The sequence below is a fragment of the Crocuta crocuta genome, unplaced genomic scaffold (genome assembly GCF_008692635.1).
Source record: "Crocuta crocuta isolate KB4526 unplaced genomic scaffold, BGI_CrCroc_1.0 scaffold78, whole genome shotgun sequence".
Classification (NCBI taxonomy): domain Eukaryota; kingdom Metazoa; phylum Chordata; class Mammalia; order Carnivora; family Hyaenidae; genus Crocuta; species Crocuta crocuta.
The window spans coordinates 1,385,601-1,408,111 of record NW_027532617.1 but is presented as its reverse complement, the minus strand read 5'-3'; the positions used below and the strand labels follow the sequence as shown (position 1 = coordinate 1,408,111).

The window sequence follows — 22,511 nt, the reverse complement described above, 5'->3', positions numbered from 1 at the left end:
AAACAGAAAATGAAAAAAAAAAAAAAAAAAAAAAAAAAAAAAAAAATCGGAATCAAAACCAAAAATTACAAAAAATTTAAAAATTAAAAAAAACTAACGATTAGTCCTAAGATGGAAAAAAAGATGCATAGTGCTGGAATGCAAAAGAGCCAGTAAAATGAATAATCGACCTGTGCTTTCGTTCCAACTCTGTAGCTAAGCTGAACAGAAAGTGCTCTCTGGCCGGATTTTCCATAGTATGTTATTTACTGCAATCTTAGTGTCTTTCTGTGTGTCATTTAAATTCTATTGTCACACTTGGCTAATCTCATTTCTAAATGTATTGATGGTACTAGACTTGCTGTCCTTCATTTCTCTCCTTTTCTTCACCTTTTTTCTGCATTCTGTTCTTTTTTTTTTTCTGCTCCCGACTGCCCTGCTTCAAGGTGGCAAGCATGCTCGAGAGATGTTCTATATTCTACAGACAGCTTGTGGGCAGAACTGTTCAACAGAAGGTACCCTTAGTGCAAACACATTTGCTAAAATACAGCTATCCAATCTGCCTTTTACGGGTTTTTTTTTTTTAAGCAAATTAAATTACATCTTTCATAACTGCCTGTGACAGGCTGAAGTGCAGCCCACAGATTTCATACATGCCTCTAACAACTATTGCGTTACTTGTATCCACGGACTCCTTTGTTTGAGGTTTGATGGGGTTTGGATTCGGGGGGGAGGGGTTGTTTTGATTTCTTTAAAAAATTTTTTTTCTTCTCTTTTGAGGTATATGGACTTTTTGTTGTTTTGTTTTTATGATTTTGTAGGCTGGGTTATTTGGGTCTTTTCTGATTGAAAAATAAATTAAAATTTATCCCAACACCCCACTTGTGCTGCAGTAGTGCCATTCATAGACCAAAAAGCTCCACCAAGAGGGGTCCCTGGCTGCCATCCACAAAGGTAGAGACAGGAAATGGAACCCAGATATATAGCCCATGAGAGCTTCCTACAAGAACCGAATAGAGAAAGCAGACAGAAACATGTAGGACAGACCTTGGGAGCCAACCTTTAAATTCTTTGAAAGAGAACGAGCAAGCAGGCTGCAAAAGGAGAGGGCAAGACGGCAGCCTTGCCCTCCACACACAGGCAGGGAGAGGCGGTGCAGGGGAAATCGGTGCTGAGGATGGGAAACAAAACAGCCCGGAGCCCAGAGGACGGAACAGGGAGAAGGTGCCAACCCCGGATCTGACACCGGGTTGTGCTGGAGCTGACTTCCCACGGTTCTTTGTGGGAGGCCGGGAATCCAGAGACCTGGTCTGCAGGAATCATTTCCCTCCATATGTCACCACCTGGATCGGATGGGCAGGAACCCACCTCTCTTCCCAGGAATGGCTGGGTCTGGAGAAAGCATTTAGAACATTCCACATCTGTTTTAATGAGGCACAGGAAAAAGAATGCCCCGTGGCCTCCAACCAAACTTCAGTAGAAAGTCCTCTGAACTCCCCCCAAAGGGGCATGTTTTCTATATATTTCATCTTCTGGAATGCCGGTAGAATGTCTTTGCTTTCCTTACTTGGCATTAGTCACACCATCTCTGTACGTGACCATCCTCATTCTGAACTTTCAACTCCTTCTTCATCTCCGCTTAATGCATTAGAAGTGGAACCTCTTCTGATCTATGGAAGATGTCTTCGATTCTGCATCTTCTCACGGGTTTTCAGCCCACGAAGTTATTATGTGATGCAGCTTCCTCTTTCTTGGTGAAACGGAGGGCAGCACACACGCCTCACCTGGTTGTCTATGCTGTCATCCTGGGTGGTTCCCTCACTGCCCCAGTTGGAGTCACAGAAAATGCATCTCAGTTTGCACATGTGTCCCCTGATGCCAAGCCTCCAGGGATGTGTGCAATAGTGATTTCTTTTAAATAACCCAGAGAAGAGTGTTCTCAACAGGCAACAGGGCTCCTGGTGTGCTGTCCTAAGCTGGGGGGAGGGGTGGGCGGAGGGTGTTGCTGTCTCTCCTCAGCCTCCACTTTGCCTCCTCTCTCCCCTGACCCTTCAGTTCGCAAGCACCTCTACACCCAACAGCACTGATGCTCTCCCTCATGTGATCCATGCCTGCAACCTCCTCGGGCCCTGCAGCACATCCTGCTACCATCCCCACCCACCCAGGAAGCCCCTATTTGCACACAACACACATCCTAAAAAACACACCTTTCTCTGATGCTCTGACCAGCCATCTGACCCCAGATATCCAAGTCAGTTTGTAGTTCCTCAGCATTTCTGTGTGTGTGTGTGTGTGTGTGTGTGTGTGTGTATAGGTAGGTAAGCATACCTAGTAATGCGATATGTAACATTACCTGCATGTTTTCATGTTCACATTGTTAGTGCTATTGTGTATTTTCATTTGTATTGATCTATTATCATTCTCTTTTTAATGTTTATTTGTTTTGAGAGAGTATATGTGCACAAGCTGGGAGAGGGGCAGAAAGAGAGGGAGAGAGGGAATCCCAAGTAGGCTCTGCGCTGTCAGCACACAGCCCGATGAGGGGGCTTGAACTCACAAATCATGAGATCATGACCTGAGTCGAAATCAAGAGTCAGACACTTAACCGGCTAAGCCACCCAGATGCCCCAATCCAATCTCATTCTTAACTCAAGATCAAGGCCTTTTTTTCCCTTCATTTCTTCCTCCTGCCAATGCTTCTGTTGATTGCTTCAGGGTGGAATAAACCATGGTGATGGAGGAGACACTCCAGGCAGCCAACGCATTGACCCTACTAATGCCTCTTGAGACGAACCCCAAGTCAGGGCAACCTTCCACTGTCTTCCCAGCCATAGCAACCATCGCCCTTTTGACAAAATGAGAACTAGTCCAAGAAAAGAGGGGCAGTGTACAGATGACAGCCCTCCCTGGAGTGAATCCCTTCAGGCTGCTCCAGATACACATCCAGAAATCATTTCTTTCTCCACCTTCACACGTCTAAATGCTACACTCTTCCTAAAGAATCCTTCTCATAACAATGCATGGAGTAGTTTTAATGAAGACCTACAGGGTTGTCCCTCTCTGCTAGATGCTTCCATCACAGGGATTTCACTGCAGATCTGGTATCATCTAGCTGAGCTTCTCTTACAGATTGAACTTACCGGGCCCGATGCCCAAACACAACGTGGTTTTATTTCCATCCCCACATCCAGCCAGCAACATCTTGAAACACCAACTCTTTTTTCATCACAGAAGTTAAATCTTTTCCCCAGGTGCTGGGGTTGCTTTCAGTATCAGTATAGTCTCCCTTCCACCAAATCCCCCTTTTTAGAATCTCTTCTAATCTAACAGAGTCTTTTTTTTTTTTTTTTGGCCTGCTGACAATATCTTTCCCCCCTCTCTAAAAACCTATTGTTTTCTTTATCATATTCAGATGTTTCCTTCTCACTTTCAAGAGGTTTTTCTTATTTGTCCTTGGCCATGCAGACTCTTCATTCTCTTCCCTTTCTTCTTGCCTAAGCATCTTCCTTGGCCAAGCTAACACAGAGGGAAAAGAGAGGGAAGCATGCTTCCCAATGCTTAAGAAATTGGCAGTGTACTGTGGTTGAATGCTGTCATATACTGTTGGCACAGATCTGAAATGAGATCTGGGTGTAAGTGTAGGTCTTATCCAGGTAAATACTCTGTGACTCTTCCAACAGAGTCAAGATTTGGCTCCATTACAGACCTAGTGTATATAGGCACCTATACAGACATTCAAGGTTACAGAGACTACAACATCCTGGCCTAGCACTTACAGCTTACAAATGCTATAATGAATGAATTCTCATTAAGTAAACATAAAGAGTGTTTCTGCATTCTTCTCCCCCTGAGAGTATAGTCTCCTCATTTCCATATTTCCAGATCTACCTGATTCTTATTTAACTGCATACCTTTCCCTCCCATCATACTATGAATTCACAAAAACCAAAGCAAGCAAGATTTTGTTCCCAAGTCTGGACCCCTGCACCACCGATCTGCCAGTCACTTTTGTGTTCCTCCCAAGAGACCATTGCTTACAATATTATGTAGCTAGACCCTCCTCAGCTTCCAGAAACAGAAGCCCTACTTGTAACCCAGTTAAGAAAGCTGTAATTAAAAGGAAACATAATAAATTTCAGCTGTTCTGTGTTTAAACAGCCCAATGCACAGCATGTTCCTTCTCTGTGTTAAAAGGGAAAGAAAATGAAGGGAACAAAAATAACCCATAATCCTTTGTGGCTTTATCACATATCTTCACACTTCTCAGGAGACTATGATTCAACCCAGCAACTCCTTGATTTACATTTGTTATAATGTGCACGCAGTCTGGTTCACAGTTCATTCCTCGTATCTTTATCCCAATGGCAAATATCTGTATTGTAAAGACCACCCCTATTACGCACTTCAAACAATGCCTCTTTACCCACAGTTGACGGCGGACGCTGCCACCCAATTTGCTGGCTTTTCACCTGATACTTTGATTAGAAAAATGGTTGTTCTTCTTGAGAGTAAACATTGAAAATATCTTTGTTTATCTTATTTGAAAACAACTCTCTGACAGTGCAAGCTAGCACATAGGTCCCACTCTAGCTGAAATTCCTATCTGTGTTGCAGGTATATGAAGATCACCTTGGCTCTTAGTTTGTCATAGGTTCCTGCACACTTTGGGTTCTGGGCTGCTTCTGTCTCCTAAGCTTACACCTGTCCTTCCTGAACCTTGTCCCCAGTGGAGCCGTCCCTTAAGCATTAGATCAAGTGGTCATGTGAACTCTTTGACAGCACTAGCAGCAGGCTTGTTCTCTGACTGTAGATTGAGTCTTTTCTAATGTAGTGGCCATATTTCTGTATCACAAAACTCTTACCCATCCCTCCTGAGAGAAGCCGTGTCTACATATCATTTCTAATACACCAGTTTATCTGTTCAAGTAGTGTTTGCTCAAAATCATTCAGTTAACATCAAATACTTCATTCCTCCTATTCTGCACAGTCCCTAAGTTGATCCCAAATGGTCCTCTCTTTTCTCCATCAGGACCATATATACCATAGGACCACATCTGAGAGGTTTCAGGGAAATAATAAAAAGCCTAAACAACACTTTGTATATTCATTATTTTACGAAAATGAATTTTAAACCAGATTCTAGAAGGGATTTTCCTTTCTACCGCTGTTTCCTGACCTCCACCCAGCATCTCTTGCCTTCCATGTAAATATCCTTTTCAGCCCCATACTGTGCTTGCTTCATTCCAAGACAGAAAATTATTCATGATCAAACCGCAATCGGTGTTTAGCATTTTTCCTTACGTTTGGTGTACATGCTGAACTTGAATGAACAGCTTGTGAACGACTCCCTTAATTCATTGAGATTCAGCAGCTCAGTGTTTTGGAAGCTTCTCACATAACACTTCCCCCTTGGAGACTACTAGATTTTGGTTGGTGTTTTTACAATTACACACAGAGTGCAATGGAATCATATGCTAGGGGAGGAGCCTGGAAACTTCTCTAAAGAGGAAGTGGTGCGAAACTCACCATCAGATCTCATTATGGAGAGATGGTGATACTTTGTACCCTTCTTTAAAGAAAGACTTGACCGAATCATGAGCCAATGCCCTGATGCGCGGCATATGCAAGCAGTCGCTGCCGCGTTAAAGTATTTTTACCCTAATCCCATTTTTGAAGCTTTTTAGGACATTCTGACTTTTTACATTTAACTTTAGAATCCAGTAGAAATCCAACCCTCCTCTTCTGCTCTTTGTTTACTCTGTTAAACCCGTCTTTACCAAAAATGGTCACAGAGAAATGTCCCTGACATGAACTATCTGTTATGTGGGCTGTTCACAACCTTGCTTTTAACCATCTCTGCCGCACACCCCTGCAGCAACGCTCAGGCTGTGACTTTTCCACTTTCCCACTTTGTTGAAACTCAGACCAGCTCGGCGGTGTTCTCCCCTGCCCCCACCTTTTGTTTAGCCTAACGCTGCTGCACCAGCATACTCTGGCTTTGCATGTTGTGTTACTGGCTCTGAGGAAGCACATCTTGTTTAAACGGAATGCTGCTAGTGAAAATGGACTCCTACCATTTGATACTCTCACCCCAGATGAATTGGACATAGTTTCCTATGAAATGAAATCACCTTTCAGGCTAAAAGGGAGCCTGAGAAATGAGCCCTGGGGGAGAGATACGGGGTCGTTTATGAAATGGGATGCCTAAGTGGTAGGTTATTAAATTGCGTGAGGGTTGATGGTGAACTGCTGGTCTAGATTCTGTGTCCCTTGTCAGAAATTCATTTTAAAACTCAGGCTAGATATTGGGAATCTTGTTTCCCGTGATATCTTGGTTTCACTGGGAGCACATGCCCTGGAAGTGACTACCAGAGGCTGCTCGCCATGTTGATGGACTGCGAACCACTTCGCAGGCTCTCTCTGTCTTCAGTTCCCCTTGATCTGCTTTCCATTTGTCTAGCTCCCTGCCCCTTCAGAGCTTTCCAGTCCAGAGTATTTGAAACTGTAATGGCGGATGAGGGAGATACATACACACACTCACAGACACATACGCACACATGCAGGAGAGAGAACTATAAAAAATTAAAACCATAAAAATAGCCAGAGATGTTTTTTGATATGAAAAATGAGTAATAAGAAAACACAGTCTACATGTCATATGTAATTTATGTAAATTTTATGCCACTCAGCCCATGAAATGATTATATGTTTCATCACAAGGCCCTGAGGAAAATGTGAGTCTCAGGCAGTGAGGGAGAGAGCACATAGGATTTCCCCCTTTTAAACAGGAGCTAAAACTGGAAATCTTTGCTTGGGTGTTCTCTAAATTTTATTTTCATTCATCCTTAGACTGGAGCACAGCAAAGTTTTATAATTTGCATAATTTCCCCTTTGCCTCGACCTACAAATTTTTACCTTCTAAAATAATTGACATTGAAAGATGACCTTTTTCTCTGTCCTTACCTTGCCCACCTCCCCACTCCCGCCCCCCAAAATGTGTTCCTCATATTTAAAAAAAGACAACAACCCTGTTAGGAAAACATTCTGAAGATCATTTTCAATGTGATTTAAAATATAAAGTAACTCCCACCCAAAACAGCACAAAAAGTGGCATTCTGCTCTTCCCTTCCACACAGGTCTGATGTATTTTATATCCTTTCCTTGAAAGTTTCCATGGCAAAGTGGCTTTTTTTTTTTTTCCAGAATGTACCAGTTGATAGCAAGTGGTTTTTCTTTGTTCATTAGGATGGTTACTCAAGACCCTTGAATCAGCCTTACGTTTTATTTCATGTGGTTATCAACAGGGAACATTCCCTTTGAAAGAGACACGGTGACCTGAGGCTTGCTTTCCCGTTCAGCCTAGATTTCCTCCCCTTTCTCCTTCTCCTGTTCTTCAAAAGAATTTTTTTTTTTTTTGGAGTTAACATTAAGTGCTCCTCAGTAAATCAATTAAAGATATTAATTGGAAGATGAGTCTCTTTTTAGATGAAGTTTTTGAAAAATATATCATCTCCAAGCAATTCTGTGGTCCCCCGTATCTCCATAACTTTAATTAAATGTCAAGGGTAATTATGTTCTCTCTAGCAATTAAATAATCTTAAGTGTATATGACAGCTGCAGGCAATAAGTATTTGAAATATATATGACCAGATTTTTTTTTTTTAGTAAACCATGTGATTTATTTTGTGTCACTGTATATTGAATTCTACTAATTCAGGTAAATTCTCCTTTCCCTTAACTCATCCACTCATTTGTAATTGTAATATCATAGAAATTGTATATGGTATTGTTCACTGATCAGCAAAATGAAATCCAAAGTATGTTGAAGGGAAGAGAAGCCAAGATTTCTTTTCTACAGTATGAAATTCAGTAAATGAATTGCCCCGTGTGCTGTAGCTAAATAAAATTACTGTCCAAGAATAAAATTAATTGACATCATGGAATTTCATACTAAAATAAATAGAGCTTGTGAACATACAGTGATATTTAATTAAAATCAGTCCAGCATTTGTACTATTATCTTCTCTCCCCCTAAAAAAAAAAAAAAACCTCTCATTTTGGGAAAGATCACAAACCACATTTTAGTTCACAGAGATGAAAACAGCTACAGTCATTTTTAAAAGGCCTATGTTGTCTTGGCACATTATCAGGTACTCCTGGCCCAATGGAGAGGGAAGGAAAGTTTTTTAAACTTTCACACTGGTTGTTTTGTAAGTTGATGTCACATAAACTGATGTTATCTTCTCCTTCCTTCCAGATTTCATTTTGTAAATCCCCCATAAACTCTCTGCCTTTTGGGGAGAAAAATAATTCGCCCTGCCAAGATGGCAAAACAAAATTTTTCTGTAAATATCCCAACTTACAGATGTAGAATTTTTTATATGAAACTCAATTTTTTGGCTTTTTCTTATTTTCTAGTGTTTATACTTTTATTTCTGACATCTAATGGAGGGGATCTGAACTCTACCAACCAAAGTTTACCATCAATCCTAAAATCGATTCAAAAGTGTCTACATATTTTTGTTAATAATTGGACTATTTGCTTACTTAGAATTTAATCTACTTTAGAAAAGCAAAAAGGTCTATAAATCCTTAGCATAGAAGCCACAAGGGGTTGGAAGGCCTGCAGTTTTCTAAATATTTTACTGACTCAGTTTATACTTCACTTCTGTAATGTTAGTGCTGAGGTTTTTCTTTGCAATACATTCTTTTTCGTGACATTTGTTATGCATTGAAGAGGCTGTGTTTTGAAATATAAATTAAATTGGAAATAGAGGTCCCATTTAAGATGTAAAAAACTGAGCCATAGGGATGCCTGTCAAGAATTATTTCTGTGTAAGAGCTCCCTTTAAAGCTATATGCTTGAATACATGTAATAACTTCTCAGATATGCTAATTTCATGTTGTTTTTGTGAAATCATCAGGGGGGAATTTTGACAGCTCTTTTGACGCAGAGAAGGGTGTTGGGACCATTGTCATTGCCAAACCTTTGGATGCGGAGCAGAGGTCCATCTATAATATGAGTGTGGAAGTCACCGATGGGACAAATGTTGCTGTCACTCAGGTAAGATGTCAAATTACTAAATGGCGAGAATGCCAAATGATCTGCTGAAGTCAGTGGTGCAAGTGATTAAAAAATGTGTTGGAAGTAGTAAATGATGTCCACGGATTTCTACTGTTTTTGAAAAAAAATCATGAGAGAACAACTTAGAAAAAAGAGTGTATCAGTGGTATTGAATAACTCAGCTGCCTCCTTCAAGAGATTGTGAGTGTTCATGCATGGAAGAGGGATATGTATTTGCTTCCTGATCATTTACTGTAGATTTCTCTCTTTGACAACAAAGTCAGCTTTCCTTGAATTTACAAGGAAGAGGGCATGTATATTGTCTGAGTCAACGCATCATTATACTCTTCACTTTTTCACGTGTTGGTCTCAGAGAGTTAAAGCTAGAGGCACCTGAGTCCAAATTCATTTCACAAACTAAGATGAGTAATATGTCCAAGGTCACATAGCCTTAATTGAGAACAAGGACGGAGAGTTAGGTGCCCCGCCCCCCATCTCTCATTCCAGTCTCTATGCCAGTTGTCCTTTATCCTGGCTGTACTGTAGAGTGCCCTGGTTGTGGGGGCCTGAGGTGTTTAAAACCACTGAAGCCTGGGGCCCACCCACAACGATCCTGCATGATTCTAATAAGCAGTCGGGTGAGGACCATTGCTTGAACTCTGGTATACGAGTGTTTATGAAAGGGCATTGAAAGCAAGGAGGAGAAAATATGTGGGTAAGATATCAATATGGGGCAGATTTACCCTAAATATGAGAGGATTTTTTTTTGTTTTATATTTTAGTATCAGAGACCATAGGCGGGTTATGGCAGAGGTCTGGCTAAACTACAGATTCCTGGAAAGGACACCATGGTTGAGATCCTATGGGAATCACACAATCTAAAAGCAAGCCCCAAAGACTAATACAAAACAACCACTTGCAATATTGCTGAGTCTTTATTGCTAAATCACTTCTTAAATTAGCCATTCCTTAGCAAAGCCAACCTCAACTTTTTAGCACCACTTAAAAATACAAGACTTATTTGAGGGGCACCTGGGTGGCTCAGTTGGTTGAGCATCCAACTTCGGCTCAGGTCATGATCTCATGGTTCATGGGTTTGAGCCCCACATCAGGCTCTGTGCTGACAGCTAGCTCAGAGCCTGGAGCCTGCTTCGGATTCTGTGTCTCCCTCTCTCTCTGACCCTCCTCTGCTCATGCTGTCGCCCTCTTTCCGTCTCAGAAATAAGTTAAAAAAAAAACATTAAAAAAATTTTTAAAAAGACATATTTGAGTAAAATACAAAGGAAGTGTGGAACCATATTGATTTCCATACGTTTATCCAGGGTTTTATAACAGTTGGAGGAAATGGCAATTCATTGTGCCTAGAATGTTATCGATAGACATTAAATATGCTTAACATGAGTAAATGAATAGCAGGTTGTAACATATTCAGCAGGGCCTACATGGCAGATATGCTGGGTCTTCAAAACATGGAACTGATTCATGGTAACTGGAAAAAAAATTATCAGTGAGACTTTTCTTTTAGAATTTCTTTAGAACCAGATGAGAAATCGTTTAACAGTATGTATTACACAAGTATTTCTTGGGTCTATACCATGTGCTAGGAGGTGTGCTAGATGCCTAAGGTCACAGTGACTCTGAGTTTTAAAACCAGATGACTGATGTGCATGCCTTTTTAAAAACTAATTGGGAAGCGTACATTATAAGACTTTGAATGTACACACTGTTCAAGTTCTACTTTGGTTGATTTTCTATCAGACTAGTGTGGAATTCGACCTCTCTCCAGAGAAATTGGGAAGAGTTGGAGAATCGAGGTGAATGTGGGTGTTTCCCTTGGCAAGACCAAACTAAGGTTAATGAAGGGTATCCAGAGATTTTCTTGTCAAAATCTTCCAAGTCATTTGGTGTCTCCAGGGCCATGACCTTCTCAAATGAGAACTAACCGTTTTCAAGGCATAAACTTGTGTACTGTCATTATTACCACCAGAAAACCATTGCTCTGTCCATTCGGCTGTATTCAGGCCCAAATACCCTTCAGGCCTCTGTCAATCCAGGCCTCTGTTCAGGGGCCCCTCTGACAATAGAGAGAAAATAGGTTCTCTGAATTAATCCAAGCACTTGGTATCAAGGACATTTTTACAAAAAGATATTTTGGTAAAGAAAAGGCATTCTAGATCTCTTTTAGAAACCACTAAAGCATGTTCCAACCCCTGACCCTAGGCAACTTAACGATTCCACCATCAAACAGATACCCTTCACCATATAACTAAATAAATGTTTTGTAGCCCCAAAACACCTGTCCAGTTTCCCTTTGGGGACTTTCCTCTACTTTGTTCCTTTGGAATCATAAAACATCTATGACAAGGGCTTCAAATCAGCCAGAAACAACATGTTGAATTTCACTTCACAAATGTCGCATAAATCAGAGCCTCGGGGATCTCTGTGTCTACGTGAAAACTGTTTCTTCATCTTCAGTTTTGTTCTGTTGTCCCAACTTGCAGGATTCTAGTACCTCAGAGCTATAATATCTGGTGGCAAATAAACATCTTTTCCTTACTGAGATCCCCTAGCATGAGTACAGAATATAAAAAGCTTCTGTGGGTTTCAAGTCAAGTCACAAGGATTCTGATGTACTAAACAAGCCCATAGGCAGATGATATTCTCCACCTGGATAGGAGATGGAGCAAGAGGGAAAGTCAGAGATTCCTACTGTGAGATGACTGGAAGCATTGTTGCTGGTTCAGGAATGGAGGGGACCGTGTGGCAAGGAATGTAGGCAGCCTTGAGGTGCTCAGAGGAGCTCTAGCTGACAGCCCGCCCTTGCGGGACCTCGGGCCTTGAACCTCAGGGAGATAAATTTCATTAGCAATCTTTTTTTTTTTTAATTTTTATTAACTTTTATTTATTTTTGAGACAGAGTGCTAGCAGGGGAGGGGCAGAGAGAGAGGGAGACACAGGTTCCAAAGCAAGCTCCAGGTTCTGAGCTGTCAGCACAGAACTCAACTCAGGACTCAAACTCACAAACTGCGAGGTCATGACCTGAACTGAAGTCAGACACCCAACCAACTGAGCCACCCAGGCGCCCCTCGTTAGCAATCTGAATGAACCTGGAGTGGATCCACCCCCAGAGCTTCTGTAAAGGAACACAGCCCTGCTGACCCCTTGATTTTGGCTTTGTGAGACGCTAAGTAGAAAACACAGGTGAGCTACACTATACTCAAACTGCCAAGTTACAGAGATAGGAGATAATAAATGTATGTCGTTTTAAGCCAAGTTTGTGGTAGTTTGTTATGTTAGAAGTAGGAAACGATTGGCAGCTCCATTTTGCAGAAAAGGGAAAGCAAGGTTTTGTAACTTGAGTAGGGCAGGGTTCAGACATAAGTCGTTGGATCCCAGAGCATGCTTTCTCAACCACTGCACTCTCCCACCTCTCCAAGGCAAGGCTAAGTCTTTGCTGCCTTTGCTAAATCATTGCAGGAAGAGAAACTTACCTGGCTCTGCTAGTTATGAGGGGGATACTTTTTTATTTATTTATTTTTGAGAGACAGTGGCTGCATAGAAGTGGGGGAGGGGCAGAGAGAGAAGGAGAAAGAGAATCCTGAGCAGGCTCCACGCCATTGACACAAAGCCCATCACAGGGCTCTATCCCATGAACCGTGAGATCATGATCTGAGCAGAAATCAAGACGTGGATGGTTAACTGAGTGAGCCACTAGCTGCCCCTGAGGAGGACACTTTTTAAGATGGCTGCCTGGAGAACATAGTGCCACCTGTGGCCATTAAAATGTCTCATAGCCAGCCATACATAATGGGGAGAGGGCGAAATACCCCAACCTCCTCATAGCCTCCCCTCAATTAGCTGAGTTTATGGGCCACAGGGACACACATTACGAAAGATGAGAAATTATGGATTTTCACAACTTTCCCCATAACATCTATCCAACCCATATGAGCTACTACATCTTCACAGCAAATTTATGAAAGTCTAGAACATGATTCTTCCAAAGGATCAATGGATGGAAATACATAGTAATATATAATGCCTGATATTTGCATAATAAGATTTAACAAGCTTCATTCTTAAAATGTATTTCCCTATCTTACTGGGAGTAGTTAAATCAAATATTGTCATTACACTTATTTTTCTAGTGAAAAATTCATACAGATTGGTTAGGTGGCCACCCTTAGTGTACACACATAAAGAGGTCCAAACCTACTTTTTCCTTCTCAAAATCAGATCTGTCTTAGAAACTTTATACCTATATATACAGAATATACAATTCACTAGAGGAAACATTTGGTATAAAGGAGGGAATACTGACTTCGAATCAGGTGACCCAAGTTCAAGTCAGACTTAACCAATTACTGTCTATGTTACCAAATAGAAGCTAGCTCTGTCTCTGTGAGACTCAGCTTTTTCTGTATAATGGGGATACTACCTTACATACTTCATGGGTTGTTGTAAGAATAAAATAAGATCTTTTGAAATATTTTCAGATCTGTGATGTGCTGGACACATGCAGGTTTTATTATGAGTCTCATCCTTAACTTAAAACTGGAATAATATACCTGATAACTACAAAATATTGTGTATGTGTTTTCATTGTTATTCATGAGAGAGAGCAGAGATATTCATGCCCAAATAATAATCTAAAAATTACATTGATTTGATTCAGAGACTCATGATATGTGCTTTTGTGATTTTAATATGCTTTTCTTATTCAAGTCCAGCTTTGATTTATAAAGAGATGAAAATCAGCTTGTATTTGTATGCTCCACAGCCAAACCTGGGATTAAAAATCTCTTTCAAATAATCTCCAAAATTCTGAGGCCCCACCAAAGCAGTTAATAGAGTTAATTACCCACAAAGGCTTCCTGCCAAACAGAGTGTATTCACTGGGGCTGAGAGGTCTGGGACCTGCATTCTTCAGGTTAACCTTGCCCTTCACAGCCTTAAGGAGTCCATTCTTCTTCTCTCTTTAAGCCATGTGTTGGGAATTCCTCCCTGGCCTCCTCCTCAAAAAGCACACTTTATCTTGAAGATTTAGACTGTGTCTTCTCCTTTCCCTCCACCTTTGCACCCACTTAAAGGCAGGTGAGGGTAGGAACAAATCACTTTTTTCCCCTTAAATTTTTTTTTATGTTTATTTATTTTTGAGAGAGAGTGACCATGCGAGCAAGTGGGAAGAGGGGCAGAGAGAGAGGGAGACAGAGGATCTGAGGCAGGCTCCCAGCTCTGAGCTGTCAGCACAGAACCCGACGTGGGGCTTGAACTCATGAACCGTGAGATTATGACCTGAGCCGAAGTCGGACGCTTAACTGACTGAGCCACCCAGGTGCCCGGGAACAAATCACTTTTGCTAATACTCTGTGATTCCCTAGTTCAAGCAACTCCCAAGGGACACTTCCTTTGTCAAGGGTTTTTGTCTCTCTTCCTAAGCACCCTCTCCTTCTTAGCAGGTGAAAAAGAAAGTAGCCCCAAACTTTCTTGTATATTTAGGTTAGGAAAATGCTGAAACTAATCCAATTATATAGAGATAAAATAAGGCAGCAAGCCAACTCTGAGGTGGGACTCTCTGTTAAAAAAAAATAATAATAATGATAAAACTTCACTGTTTATAACAGATCCATGCCTAACAACTTATGAGTACATCAATTTTTGAAAATGGATTCCAGTTTTAAAGGCAGCAGGGAATTTTTTTATTTAGGATAACCCTATGATTATTGTTCCTAAAATGATGGTAGTCATGTTAGCTGTCTATCGTGTCAATTAGGATTTCAGTACCACAAGGTACATGATATTTACACAAATATTTGTTCACATATATGTTAGGTGAATTTATAATTAATGTGTATATAATTTAAGTGCACCTGGAAATGGTATAATGGAACGGATGTAGAATTGGGCTCCATATTACCTAGTTTGAGTTTGGCCTTGCCCTTGTTACTTTGGGCACACCCCTTCGCCTCTCTGATTTGCATTTTTCCCATTGATAAACTAGAGACAATAAAGTTTAAGAAACAAATATGATACCGGTTTATAAATTATAAAATAAACATAAACTGACATGGGTTTTTTGGGGTTTTTTGTTTTACTTATACATTCAAAAACAAAACTTGTAAACTTGGGGAGAATCCAAGGTGCATTACCCTTGAAATCACAACTATAGAATATTTTAAATATGGTTTCAAAATGCCAACAGAGGCGGAATGGAGTTTCAATAAATTGGGACTTAATTGATTCTAATGAAAGACCGAGGCCTTTCCCTGTAGCTCGCCCCAAGGACACTTTATGCCTTGAGCCTTTGTAAAGCCGGGCTTGGCACAAACCCAGACGTAGCTTAGCTGAGCTTGCAAAACCCCAAGTGTTTGTGGTGGGACCATTGGATCCAGTGCTGAAGAGACGTCCTACGTTCAGGTTTCCTCCTGCTTTGATTCCATTGTGCTGCTTTAGGCCTTTCAATCACCAATTTGAGCACAACATCTTTGAGAGTTTCTTTGCTTTGTTTGTTAGTTCGGGAGCTCACAAATGGCCCCAACTGTGGGAAATAAAAAGCAAACGAGGAGAAGGAAGTCTTTTACAGAGAAACACTTGTTCTGACTGTAGATTAGGCACAAGACAAAGCAAGCAGAAAGAGGCAAGCACATCAGCTTTGAAACTTCATGAAGGTCAGGGCAGCCTTGCTGGCTGGAAAGGCTTCTTTATCCCTTTAATATAACTGCTTCTGTGAACACAAATATTTTAGCATCTTGACTAAGTTAACTTGAACTTTTTAAAGGAAAGAATTGGCATTCAAAGAATCTAGTATGACCTTCCAAATACAGTGGAGATAAAACAATACTTAAAACTCACAGGCACACTTCTTAGCCCTTTTTTTAACCATAAACTACAAGCAAATCTTGTTCCCATGTCAGGCTCACTCTTTGGGCAAGTCTTCCTGGCTCACAGAGGCTCTGGGCTGCTCTTTTCTCTTCCTCAAAAAAGAAAAGGCACATGTGCATCAACATGAGTGACAGTGCAGTTGCTTATAAGAATAGCCATAGTCTGACCACATTTATTTTAAAAGTAAATAATTTTCTAGAATGCAGTCAAATACTCACATATTACTTAAGGGAGAATTAGTAAAAGCTTTCCCATTAGTCAGGAATAAGACAACAATGTCCCCATCTCCACTACTATTTAACATTGTGCTAAAAGTATTAACCAATGCAAATAGGTAAGATAAAGCAATTTGTGTTATAAAAAGGAACACGTAAAACAAATGTAATTCTTCAACATGGACTCTTTGGCATTTGTGTATTTTGGATATATGAGTTCAGGTGCTTTTGATAATTAAGAAAGCCCCCACATTTAAGAAAACAACAAAAATAAAGGAGCTTCTTTAAAAGGACTAGAAAAATATAAGGAAATATATGATCATTGATCTAATTGCTGCTACTATTATTATTACTACTATGTCCTATAGTTTTACTGTTGTCATTGTTGTTATTGTTAAATTAGCTCTTAATATTATGATCATCATCATCTTCTTTATAATCATTCTTTAACCTGGATCATGGCCAAAAAGGCTAAAATCTGTGATATCACCTATGTCTAAATTCTGTATACAAAGATACTAAATATTTAACCATGACATTTATTGAGCGCTTGCAATTTATTATGTACAGCCCTGAGTTCAATGCTAGGTATACACTGATGATCTCTGAAATTTATGTATAATCCCTAGATCAATATTCTCAGCACCCTGTGGTCATTCCTGGACATGCACAGAGCAGCAAAATATTTTCCCTGCTGTGGTTGAACAGGGTGATGGTCTGTCTTCTTGTTTTAGCTCTTGTACTATATACAAGTGTCCTGTTTGCAATCTGTAATGCCACATTTGTTTGCATTCTTGGGTTCTTTGTCAGCAATCTCATTGTTTAGAAGAGCCCGAAGTGTAGTGCTAAAATGCAATCCCGTGTTCCCAAGTACAAGAAGGACATGCTGATGTGCCTTACAGAGAAAATATGTGTGTTCCATGAGCTTCATTCAGGCCTGAGTTATAGTGCTGTTGGCTATGAATTCATGTTAATGAGTCAACATTATATATTCAAGTGTATTTAAAGAGAAAAAAAGGAAAAAAGTTAAACTATCTCTATTTGCATATAGTATAGTTATGTATCTGAAAAGTTCAAAAGAGTAAATGGAAAAACTACTGCAAATAATAGGAAACTTTAGTAAAGTAACAGACTGTAAATTTAACATACAAATCAATAGCCTAAATAGCAAAGAAGAAGAAGAAGGAGGAGGAGGAGGAGGAGGAGAAAAGAATGGAAATGAAGACCTCATTTACAATAGCACATGCATAAACTTTAAAAGTATTTAAAATCTATTTGAGGAAAACTGAAACATCCCTGAGAAATAAAATGGTAGATCTGAACAAGTGCAAAAAGACAAACTATGTCCTTAGATAGGACAACTCCATCAGAAAGAGTCAGTTCTCATGTAGTTAAACTATACTCTCACCATAATCCAATTTAAAACGCTCTTAATTTTTTGTCAGGTGCTATACAAGTTGATTATAAAGTTCATTTTGAAGAATAACAAGCAAGCATGGCCTGGAAACCCATTAAAAAGAACAAAGAAAGGGCCTAATTCTTGCAATTAAAACATACTATAAAGCCTTTATGATTAAAACAATTTTATATTGACATATGAGAAGACAAAGAAACCAACTAAACAAAATAGAAAATTCAGAAATATACCATGTGCATATGTAAACGTAGCACACAATTAAAGTGGCTTCTCAAATCAGTGGGGAATTGCTGGTCTTGTAAAAAGTATTATTGAAATAAATGGAGAGCCCTGTGGGGAAAAAAAATGAAATTCTGTCCATTTCTCACATAATATAGGAAAAATTCCAAATGGAGTAGAGATGTAAATGTAAGGAAAGGGAACGTGTAAATGCTATTTTTAAAAAAATGAGTGTATTCACCTATAACCTGGAGTGTAGAAAATATTCTATGCTATGACTTAGCATCCAGAAACAGTAAGGGAAAAGATTGATGTATTCAATTTCATAAGAATAAAAATAAAAGCTTTTGCATGGAAAGAAATCACCATAGCAAAATAAAGTTAAATAACAAAATTGAAATCATATTTGCAATTTATATCACCATGCTTCTAAAAATAAAGAAGGAAAAGGCCATCTAACTCCTAAAGGAATCAGCCGATATAAATAATTTTCACAGAAAAAGAAATGCAAATAACTCTTAAGCATATGAAAAGATGCCCATCCTCAGAGAAAGGCAAATTAAAAGTACACTGAAATGCTATTTCTTATTTATCAGATTGGCAAAAAATTCAAAAGTTTGAGTACATGCTTTGGTGGCAAAGCTGTAAAAGACAGTCATTCGTATAGATTGCTATGGGAATGCAAATTAATAAAACTTTTGGAAAGAGGAATATGGAAATAACTAACAAACTATATAAGTACGTATCCTTTGATCCAGCACTCACAATTCTAGGGACTCAAATATATGGTAGCAAAAAATAAAAAATAAAATAGAAAGACCTGGACACAGGGTTCTTCCTTGCGCATTTTTTTCTAAAGGTGAAATTGGAAACACCTGACATGAACATCAGTAGAGGAATGGTTGGATTAACCATGATCCATCTACCCATTGGAAGAGTATCTCTATATTGCTGTGGACTATGATAATTCAGTTTCTCAGCAGTGACACTATTGACATTTTGGTTCAGATAGTTCTTTGTTGCAGAGGACAGTCCTCTGCATTGCAGGATGTTTAGCAACATCCCTGTCCCCTAGATTCCGGGAACACCCCCCACACTCTATTGTGACAATGAAAAATATTTCCAGATATTGCCAAATATCCATTTAGGGACAAAGTTATCCCCAGTTGAGAATCATTGATATGATGNCGTGTATACAATATGTTTATATTAACAAAAGAGATGATAAGATATAACATTAATCTTTAAAAACTCATTAGCTGTAGGAGAAGGGAATGGGTGAAGGGGAAAGAGAAGCTAAACTATTTTGACTATACCTTTTTTGTAAATTGGACATTGGTACTTTTACATATCATATAAAACAAAATTAAATGTTAAAACAAGTTTAAAATTTAAAAAATAAATGGAAGCGAATGAACTTAAGTGTATTGGTGGCATATCTCCCAGAGAAGAACTCTTCTGTGACTTTAAACATACTAATTTGACTGCATATCTCTAGTGGGGTAAATCTCAAAGGTCAAAGGAACTAAAAATAATATTAAGTTGTTTTTGAACAATCATAGTTGTGATAGAATTACAGCACCAATGTTATTATTGTTATTCTGAGACATGTGTGCATGTATTTCATATAAAACTGAGTAATTGTGATGATGTTATTGAGCATGAGAAATTTCAACATAGGGTTTTAGCATGGGATACAGATATNAACCTTTATGACCTAATTTTGTTTATATATATATATATATATATATATATATATATAAATTTTTTTAAATTTACATCTAAGTTAGCATATAGTAAAACAATGATTTCAGGAGTAGATTTCCTAATGTCCCTTACCCATTTAGCCCATCCCCCTCCCACAACCCCTCCAGTAACCTTCTGTTTGTTCTCCATATTTACAAGTCTCTTATATTTTGTCCCCTACCCTGTTTGCATACCATCTTTGCTTCCCTTCCCTTGTGTTCATCGGTTCTGTGTCTTAAAGTCCCCGTATGAGTGAAGTCATATGATATTTGTCTTTCTCTGACTTAGTAATTTCATTTAGTATAATACCCTCTAGTTCCAGCCACATAGTTGCAAAATGACAAGATTTCATTCTTTTTGATTGCCAAGTAATACTCCATTGTGTGTATGTATATATATATACCACTTCTTTATCCATTCATCCGTCAGTGGACATTTGGGCTCTTTCCATACTTTGGCTATTGTTGATAGAGCTGCTATAAACATTGTGATGCCCTAATTTTGAATTGGCTCTGTCAGTATGAACTCATGAAATGATTATCAGCAACAAAAAAACTCTCACTGACTCTGTCCTTTGAAGCAAACTAAACACAATAGTAAATCCAACAGCGATGATAATTCCTAGCTCCCCTTCTAACTAAAAAGAAGCTATTGCTTTTTGGAGAAATGGATAATACAGGACTGGGTGACCCTGGAAATGCAGGTGACCCTGGAAAAAAAATTACCAGTAGCAATTATTAGACAGCAAAGACTACTAGGATTGTGTCAAAAGATCTCATGAGCCAACTTGAAGAAACTCCCATTGCCCAAGGAAGGACCCTTTGTGCATCAATAAGTCTAGTAACTGCAATGGACAGAAACATATCAGCTGTGATTAAATTCATGGGCTCATGCTGATGCTTGAAAAAAAATGTTTCATTGGCCACTTCGGGAAGAGCTGAAGAACCATTATTTTGAAATGATAAATAAAAGGAAAGAATGAAGTATTCATTATGACCTCACTACATGAATTGTCCTTCAGAGCAACCAAATAATTGGAGAGACGTTTCTTTTCAGAACTATTGCAGCTAATAAATCAGAAATAAATCAGAATTAAAACCTTGACATTTTGTATTTATATAAATGCAAATAAATGTTATCTACGTAATGATCATCAATGGCAATTCTTGATCTCAGCTCAGGTCATGATCTCATGATTCGTGGGATCAAGCCCTGCATTAGGCTCTATGCTGACAACGTGGAGCCTGCTTGGGATTCTCTATCTCCCTCTCTCTCTCTCTGCCCCTCCTCCTGCATATGCTCGCTCTCTCTCTCTCTCTCAAAATAAACTTAAAGAAAAAAGATAATTAAAGGGCATACCAACCAAATGCAATGTTTGGACTGCATTTAAATATTCTGATGTTTTAAAATATGTTTATAAACATACATAACACACTAAAAAATTATAGAAACATAAGCACCCTGAATATTTAATGTTAAGGGATTATTGTTTTCTCTGCTTAGGGGCAGCGATGGTAGCGTGTATGTGTTTATTTTAAGGATCCCTATCTTTTGGAGTTACACACTGAAATTATGGGATATGCTTCAAATTAATATGGGGAGCAGATGGAGATGAACAATTACATATATGAAACAAGATAAGCCGTAAATTGATCACGGTCAAAGTTGAGCTATAAATATGTGAGGGTTCATTAAACTGTGACTTAGCAATTTTATCACTATACTTATTTATGTCTGCCTGAAATGTTTTATATTAAAATGGCTGACAAAAGAAAACAACCTGGGGACTTTCCATTTTAGCCGTCATCAGTGCCATGTTCTTGGTGAGACCCCTCGCATCTGAAGTGGGCCACTGTGTGGGGCCGCCGCACTTGAGGAGCTCTGACTGCTCTGAAGATACTGCGTCTATGTCCCTGCCTCCCCTTCCTCTGCCTCTTTGTTACTCTTCCCACCCTGTCACTGCTTCCACGGCACATCCACCCTGAGGAGCTCAGAACAGAACTTAAGATAATAGGAACTTAACAAACTAAGGTCACCTTGCAATCTCTTACATTGTGCCTCAAATAGGCCTGTGGAATTATCACCCCCAGGGGGCTGTCTCAGCTGTTCAATTAATAGTGAGAATATTGATTAGCTCATAGTTTATGTTCCTGCTAATGTGAACCACTGGTTTATTGTCCACCTCTAATTACAGAGTGTTTGCATACAAGATCTTCCTACATATTGAGAGAGTCACTAGAAGCTGGGCTCGGAGGGCTGGGGGGAGGGGGGTTATTTATTAGCAATGAGTGAATTGGCATTAGTCATCACTCCTGTCTTCTTTTAACTATAGGTATTTATCAAAGTGCTGGATAATAATGATAATGGCCCAGAATTCTCTCAGCCGAATTACGATGTAACAATTTCCGAGGATGTGCTTCCAGATACAGAGATATTGCAGATTGAAGCCACCGATAGAGACGAGAAACACAAGCTGAGCTACACCGTCCACAGCAGCATCGACTCCGTCAGTATGAGAAAATTCCGGATTGACCCCAGCACCGGTGTGCTCTACACTGCCGAGAGGCTGGACCATGAGGCCCAAGACAAGCACATCCTCAACATAATGGTAGGACCAAACTCCTGATTTGCTCTCCTAACAGAGTCATTGACCGTTCAAGACACACTCCTTGGTCTTCAGAAGTACAGGGCCCTTACGTTTTGTAAGTAGTAGTAAATTTGGTCTTTCCACAGCAGGGCTGCCTTCCTTTTTCGCTTTTTTATTTCGGTGAGGAATTGGCTATTGTTACAGACTGAGTCGTTACTTTTGCCCAACTGAAATGTTAGATGAGTTCTTCAGACAGCGGCTTCCCAGGAAACACGGCTGACAGGCTGACTAGGGAAGGAAGGAACAGGCCGTGTTTCCATAAATCTCCCAGGCTATGATGTTGGTTTGCATCCAGATTTTTGTGGAAAAGTTTAACAGAAGTTCCTTGAGAAGTTAATCACA

General features: G+C 39.5%; 1 protein-coding gene across 3 annotated transcripts in view; it reads left to right on the top strand.

The window, feature by feature from the left end:
• Positions 1-22,511, top strand: part of FAT3 (FAT atypical cadherin 3) — a 520,003-nt gene that overhangs the window by 396,177 nt on the left and 101,315 nt on the right. For 2 of the 3 annotated variants that reach the window (XM_077780625.1, XM_077780624.1), the window contains exons 6-7: positions 8,904-9,043; positions 21,855-22,130. In XM_077780625.1, coding sequence (XP_077636751.1) covers positions 8,904-9,043; positions 21,855-22,130 — 416 coding nt within the window. Of the gene's footprint in view, positions 1-425; positions 495-8,903; positions 9,044-21,854; positions 22,131-22,511 lie in introns of all 3 variants that reach the window. The other variant, XM_077780623.1, reaches the window with a different exon arrangement.